The 7,070-nt window shown below is 30.0% G+C and overlaps 4 protein-coding genes across 4 annotated transcripts; all 4 read right to left on the minus strand.

The window, feature by feature from the left end:
- Positions 1 to 534: 534 nt before the first annotated feature.
- On the minus strand, positions 535 to 1,266 carry EIN_165120 (hypothetical protein; the record flags this gene model as incomplete). The annotated part of the gene is made up of 1 exon (XM_004255785.1): positions 535 to 1,266. One exon carries the CDS (start codon positions 1,264 to 1,266, stop codon positions 535 to 537), a length of 732 nt encoding a protein of 243 aa, XP_004255833.1.
- Positions 1,267 to 3,103: 1,837 nt separating this feature from the next.
- Positions 3,104 to 3,712, minus strand: EIN_165130 (peroxiredoxin, putative; the record flags this gene model as incomplete). The annotated part of the gene is made up of 1 exon (XM_004255786.1): positions 3,104 to 3,712. One exon carries the CDS (start codon positions 3,710 to 3,712, stop codon positions 3,104 to 3,106), a length of 609 nt encoding a protein of 202 aa, XP_004255834.1.
- Positions 3,713 to 4,639: 927 nt separating this feature from the next.
- EIN_165140 (hypothetical protein) lies at positions 4,640 to 4,954 on the minus strand (the record flags this gene model as incomplete). Its single annotated transcript, XM_004255787.1, has 1 exon — positions 4,640 to 4,954. One exon carries the CDS (start codon positions 4,952 to 4,954, stop codon positions 4,640 to 4,642), a length of 315 nt encoding a protein of 104 aa, XP_004255835.1.
- Positions 4,955 to 5,929: 975 nt separating this feature from the next.
- EIN_165150 (SUMO-conjugating enzyme UBC9, putative) lies at positions 5,930 to 6,415 on the minus strand (the record flags this gene model as incomplete). Its single annotated transcript, XM_004255788.1, has 1 exon — positions 5,930 to 6,415. The coding sequence occupies one exon, from the start codon at positions 6,413 to 6,415 to the stop codon at positions 5,930 to 5,932; it is 486 nt and encodes a 161-aa protein (XP_004255836.1).
- Positions 6,416 to 7,070: the final 655 nt, after the last annotated feature.

The following is a 7,070-nucleotide window of genomic DNA, read 5'->3' on the forward strand; positions in this document are numbered from 1 at the left end:
TATCTTTGGTTTATTCATTGTATGTTTTGTTTGTTAATTTCATGAATTACACGATTTAATTCTTTCTTTTCCAGTGTAAACCGTGTCTTTAACAATAAATAACATTCATTGACTATGGTTGGACTGTCATAATGAACATCAAACATTGATATTGAAATCTTCTATAAACAGAAAAAAGTGAATTTTATTATCTGTTCACAAAATAATTAAAAATAAAATCCACTTTATTATATATTTCAAAAATACAACTAACATATCAAACTCACATTAATTTTGAAAAAAATAAACTCGAAGTACTTTGCGTGTTATTCAACTCATATTATTTAATAACCAACAAAAAACTACTCTAATAATAATCTTATGATTACTGTGTTTTTTATAGTAAAACAAACCAAATAAGTTAGCATTCGAATTTTTTAAACAGTGATTTTCTGTTTGATTCAATTTTCTCCTATTGAATCTAATTGCACAACAATAAAACAATTGTAACTATAAATAAACAATTAATAAACTATTAACAATTACAATATAAAATCAGAACCAATTGGCATTCTCTACAACGTAACTTCCTTGTTGAGAATATACAAACGCGCACTTCACTCTTTGAGTTTCTGAATAACTCTCATTTTCACCAAAAGACGTACTAACTCGACTTTTTTCGGACTCTTCAACAGAAGAAAAGACGACACTTGGACTAATGGAATTGTATGTAACGTTCAGACAGTTGGTGCACACTTCTTTGAATATAGAAGATATAGTTTGGTCATACCCTTCAAGCTTGACGAAGTTGTTTTGAGACCACATTCGGCTCTTGTTTTGAGAGATAATATAATCAGTGACTCTTCTACCAAAGACATCAACACCTTCTTTATTCAACGGTCCAATTTCCTTAAAAATTTTGAGCTTGAGAGTTTTAACGGTGTTAGATCGCTTTGTTAGTTTGTAATAATTACCGGCTACACTGTCTGCTATCTCATTGTATGTCGCCACTTCCCAATTTCTTCGTTCATTTTTGGTTGTTGGGTAATCGAAGCCATATCTCTTCTTCACTCTTTCGTTCACATCAACACCATCAATTTCCGCCCTGGAAATGATCAAATGGGGCAATGTGTTGGTCGACTTTTTGGAAGGAAGCTTCACCTCTACGGAGTTTCCTTTGAGTACATATAAACCAATAATAGATGCATTTGAGAGTCGTTCACGATTGACTGATGTGTTCCTGTCAATGGAGTGTTTCTTCCTGATCATAGCCAATTCACTTGACATGAGTTTTGACTTTCAAAGTTTGTTAAGGAGTTTAAATGCGGAGTTTGCGGTTTCCCCTCACTACGAACATTTTTGAAGTTGTCATTTCTGAAGTTTTAAACATGAATGCAAAAACATTGAAAAGGGGGAATCTTTTTATTTTGGGAATAATACGGGCGGCAATGCGGGAATTCAATCTGCTAAAATTGATCACGACCCCTGCGTTCTGACTAGTAATTCTTTTTGTTCCATCGAATTTGAATATATGAACACATTGAGGCCAAAAGATCAACTTTTTTTCGCCATATTTGATTGAAATACTCTCACACAAATGTCTTTTGTTTGGCTGCAAAACAATTCAAATTATTTTTAAAGGTGACATTAAAAATCATTAAAAGTCGCTTCATTTATGTTCTTAAAACCCAGTGAATGAGTGAAAGAACCGCGTTTGCTTATCAACTTCTATTTGAGTAATAAATTACGTGTTTATGAATTCTTAAGACTCTGTATTAATTACTATTAATTATAAATACTATTAATTATACTATTAATACTTTAAGTTGGGGAAAATAGTGCGAGACATTCAACTTGGAAAAGTCCAAAATAAAACGTCGAAGATCTTCAGAAGTTAAAAACACGAATTATTTGGCAAAAACAACACTCATCAAAAATAAAAATAGAAAAACACAATCAAAACACATTTTTTAAAGATCGTAAAAGTAAAATTAAAAACTCAATTGTGTTAGATGAAACTCCGATTTGTTGTGATTTATGACAACTTTCGTTTGAAATTATTTATATCATGTTTTACTATAATCAAATAGTTTAAACTATCTAAAAATAACTAGAAAACTATATATGGTTTTCAAAAAGTTAACAAAAATCTATTTCTGATTTTTTACATTTCAAAGTGTACATTTCTTCAGCACTCTTGAATTCATATCATTTCTTGTTCAGATTTATTTAATTTTGGCAATTATTATTTTTAATTAAATTAAGACGGAAATTATATTATATTATTTCTTTGATTATCATATAGTAAAAGTATAATAATAAATAGTAGTTTGTTTATTATTCTTTATTTTAATTTACACCTGTTTATGAAAACAAAACTGAAAAGGTGATTTTCGCTAAGCTTTTAAAAAATGAGTTGTCGCAATCTTATTTCCGTTTTGTGGAAATTTACCACAACCAGTAAATTGGTGTTTTGAATAAACTATTAAATGATTATATGTTGTCATGATTTTGACAAGAGCTCAATCTTTTTTAAAATCAGAATGAAAAGATGAAATATTCGAACAAATGTCAAGTAAAATAAAATAATTTAATAGTTAGTTAATATTATAAAATCTTGTTGGGTATTTTTATAATAATGGAAACACTATGAAAACATTATGTAAATCAGTTTATTTGTGTATATGTTTATTTAGACAGTAAGATTATTATCACATCAATAACTATAGTTGTTTAAATTGTTTATTATCATAATTAGTATTAATAAATCTCGTTTTCATAAAATTTTTCTAATCATAAAATCTATTTATTTTTTGAAATTAAATCTCGTCTATTCTCAAAATGAACAATTCAAACTAATATTTTAATAATTAAAAAACTATATATTTTTTTGAATAAATATAGAAATATTCTCAATTGTTTATTATAATTATAATTATTATTTATAATATCTCTCTCTTGTAATCTCAATTAACTTTTTGAAATTATATCTGGTCTATTCTCAAGTTAAACCATTTTAAACCACAATTTAAATTATTAAAAAACTATATTTATTTTTAGAATACGCCAAGAATATTACTTTTACTTATAATTTTAATTATAATTCTACCAAATACTTAAACTCTTACTTACTATCTCCCTTTTGAAGTTTAATCAATTCATCCAAGATAGCTTGAGTATCTCTTTGGAATAAAAGTGAATGGATTTGGACGTACTTAACAATATTATCTGGATTTACAATAATAGTAGCCCGACATGCCACGCCGGTCATACTCATGACGCCAAATGATTTACAAATTTTGTGAGTAGTATCAGCTACCAAAGGATATTCCAACATTCCTATTCCTGAGTTCTCCTTAGTTGCCTCAGAGACTTTCTTATGCGTTTCTACGTTGTCGACGGATATCCCAATTAACTCTGCGTTGTTGTCTTGGAATGATTTGAACTTTTCATTGAAAGCGACGAGTTCCTTTGGACAGACGATGGAGTAATCTTTACAATAAAAGACTAGAACTTTATATTTCCCGTTTTGAGTCATTTCATAGTCTTTAATCTCCCCTTTTAAGTATGAAGGCCCTTTCACTTCAGGACTCTTACTCTCAACTTTGATCTCCGCTGTAGTGTCGGTCACACTATAATACCAATTGGCTAATTTGTCACCTAAAGACTCACTCTTGGGAGCGTCACAGGCACATTCCATTTTCGGATGTTCGTTAGATGGTTCAGTGGACATTTTTTTGATTTTTAGTGATTTTATTCAGCTTTTATAGGCGCCTGGACACAAAGTCATTTTGTAAAGTGATTTGTGCTCTCCACATTATTTTGAAGGTCAATAGCACGTTTGGTCATCTTGTGCACTACCTCAGTTTTTTAGGGTAAGATTAGTTTATGTTTAATGCATTTGTTCGGGATTTCACCCCCATTGTTTAAACACTTTTTTTAAAATACTTAAACAAAGCCATCGTGTTCCTCACACATTCCCAAACTTTCTCGCCCACATTACAAGTCAAAGTGACTTGTTTATATTTAAACTAGTTCTTATTAGTAATGTTTTTATAACTTGTTTATTTACTTCTAAAACAAAACTTCAACCTTAATTTAAATTCAATTTCTTTATTTTATTTTTTTGTCTTTATTGTATAAAAAAAATTCATAGTCTAATAAAAAGTATTAATTATCCAAATAAGAAGATTTTGGTTCAATTTATTGGGTTATTCTTTTTTCTATTTTTTCATATAATTTCCTTTTATAGTAAAATATAGTAAAATATAGTAAAATATAGTAAAATATAGTAAAATATAGTAAAATATAGTAAAATATAGTAAAATATAGTAAAATATAGTAAAATATAGTAAAATATAGTAAAATATAGTAAAATATAGTAAAATATAGTAAAATATAGTAAAATATAGTAAAATATAGTAAAATATAGTAAAATATAGTAAAATATAGTAAAATATAGTAAAATATAGTAAAATATAGTAAAATATAGTAAAATATAGTAAAATATAGTAAAATATAGTAAAATATAGTAAAATATAGTAAAATATAGTAAAATATAGTAAAATATAGTAAAATATAGTAAAATATAGTAAAATATAGTAAAATATAGTAAAATATAGTAAAAATGAAATTGAATAACAAAAAACGAAAAGGTGAGTTATAACCAGGTGACAATGTAGAGAGCAGTAAATAAAAGAAAGAACCACACGAAGAGGGCAGTAAGGTGCCTCCACCCCCAAATACGGTCGAACACATTTCGTGAGAAAACGTCGATAAAGAACATGATGAGGAAAATTAAAGGAACGAAAATACCAGCAATCAACGTAAGAATGTTGAGCCAGTCTTTACGTTTGTAATCATAGCCACTCTCTGTATAACGCTGCTGTTTCCGAGTAAGAAGAGACTTCTCCGCTTTGTCTGAGAACAAACTGACGGGTGGTTGGGATTCAATGGCTTCTTGTTGGAGTTCCATATAGACTAGGGGAGATCTTTCTTCGAAAGAAAATGGATGGGAAACTTAGACAAATTCTAGAATCGTAGTTTTCATACTACAAACCATTGTTGGATGGTTTTGGAAGTTTTCCTATTCATTCTATTTGTGGAGTTATATAACATTTGGAATAACACAACAATAAGTCTAAGAATCGAAAAAAAGCCCCAAAAACACAATACCAAGTTATGCTAGAGATGAGCGTGTCAAGACACTCACTCGAAAGTGCAGACATACCAAATTGCGTGGATCTGTGCTGGGAACCAGAAGAATAAGCAAAGGATGATGTTCACCCACAAGTGGCAAACACACCCACCAAGAAGTCCAATTGCAAGTGGGGGGATGAAGATAGCAAGAATGATCCACAACACTATATGTCATTCATGTCAACAATACAAGAACAACAAAGCAAATATAAAAGAACAAACAACATCTGCAACCACAATCCATTAACTGACTGAATTTCTGACGATTTTCACTGCTTAAGTGGTTTCTCGTTCAACACTTTTCAATCTCGTTCTCTCAATCTCATCTCTCATTTTTTTATTCTTAAATATGTTTTAACAAGACAACTTAAATTCACCCAATCAAATATTATAATTTTTAATTATTAGTTACTATTAATTTATAATTAAAACTATAAGTTTATTTTTTTAAATAAAAAACAATAAATATTTTAACAAAACTATAATTTTAATAACATTTCCATTTGAAAATGTTATTACTACTCACTTTTTGATGAGATTGTTTGATTTCAAAAAAACGGAATAGAAGCACAGTTAAGCGCAGAAAATAAAAGGAAATATTGTCAAAACGATATACATTATAACCAATAACTTACTAATGTGTTCTGTTCATTCATTCTGTCGTATGAACTCTGGAACGCAGTTAGTAGTGGACAAAAGACGAAGAATATGTATATCCAAATAATCAATTCATAGACAAGAATCCTCTCCCTCACAGCGAGAACTTCTCCTGGTCATACTGCACTCTTTGTTGAGCGATCTTGTTGTGATACTTTTCGGAGTCGTTGCTGATGTCTCTAAACGCCTCTGGCTGAGCTGGTGAGAGTGTATTTGGTGCGTCGAGTAACTCCTGAATTCCCAACAAGATCTGTTTAACGGAGATCGCTGGTCTCCAGTCTTGTTCTTCATTGAGAATTGACAAGCAAACGGTTCCCGACGGATATACGTTTGGGTGGTAAAATCCCTTTGGAAATCTGCACTTAGGTGGGCGTGTTGGGTATTCCTCTGAGAAGTCCATTGTCAACGGGTAAATCCCACCTTCCCACTCCGTTCCCTTTTTCCCCGGAATTCCACAGTCCCACTGCAACAAATTCGGCGCGCCGTTGTTTGTTCTTGGACGCGCTATAAACCCAACGGGGTGGTCTTTTCTCCACAAGCGGCGTTCTTCTGTTAGTCGTTGTGCAGCGAGCCCACTCATTTAATTCTGTGTTGAGTTGAGATGTTACAGGGTTTTTCTTCTTTTCGTGGACTGATGAAATCGCATAGCTTTTAGTAATCATTTGTTTTCGATACGTGGCGCGATAGTAGTTTTTTATACTATTAATTTATTATATTTGGTGTTTTTTCTATTTATAAAATAATAGTATTGTAATAATAATAATGGTATCATTCGTATTTAAAATTAATAATAATACTTAAACTATTATCAAAACTTCCCGTTTTTTTTAACAATTTTTAACCGATTTTTTATAATTTATAAATTTTATTTTTCTTTCAAAAATTCTGCATATAGTTTTATAACTAGTGACTATATAGTAGTTTAGTAGTTTTAAAGTAAACCTCAATGTATTTTTCTAATAACTTGAACAAATTATTAATAAATTAAAAATAAAAAAATGCAAAATGAGAGGATTTTCTATTTTTTATTAATTCTTTTAAAAATTTTCAAAAAAATAAATTTTTCTCTTTTTGTAGAAAATGAAAAACAAAAACTCATCGTAAAAACCCTTAGTTTTAGGGCTATAGAATGTCGGACCAAACACTTGACGAAATTCAACTCGCTCTTCAGCACGTCGAGGTCAACTGGGACGAGCTAACGGGTCATGTCGCGACTTTCAACGCATTTGTGGTCG

The sequence above is a fragment of the Entamoeba invadens genome (genome assembly GCF_000330505.1).
Source record: "Entamoeba invadens IP1 unplaced genomic scaffold scaff_1105074725133, whole genome shotgun sequence".
Taxonomy (NCBI): Eukaryota; Evosea; order Mastigamoebida; family Endamoebidae; genus Entamoeba; species Entamoeba invadens.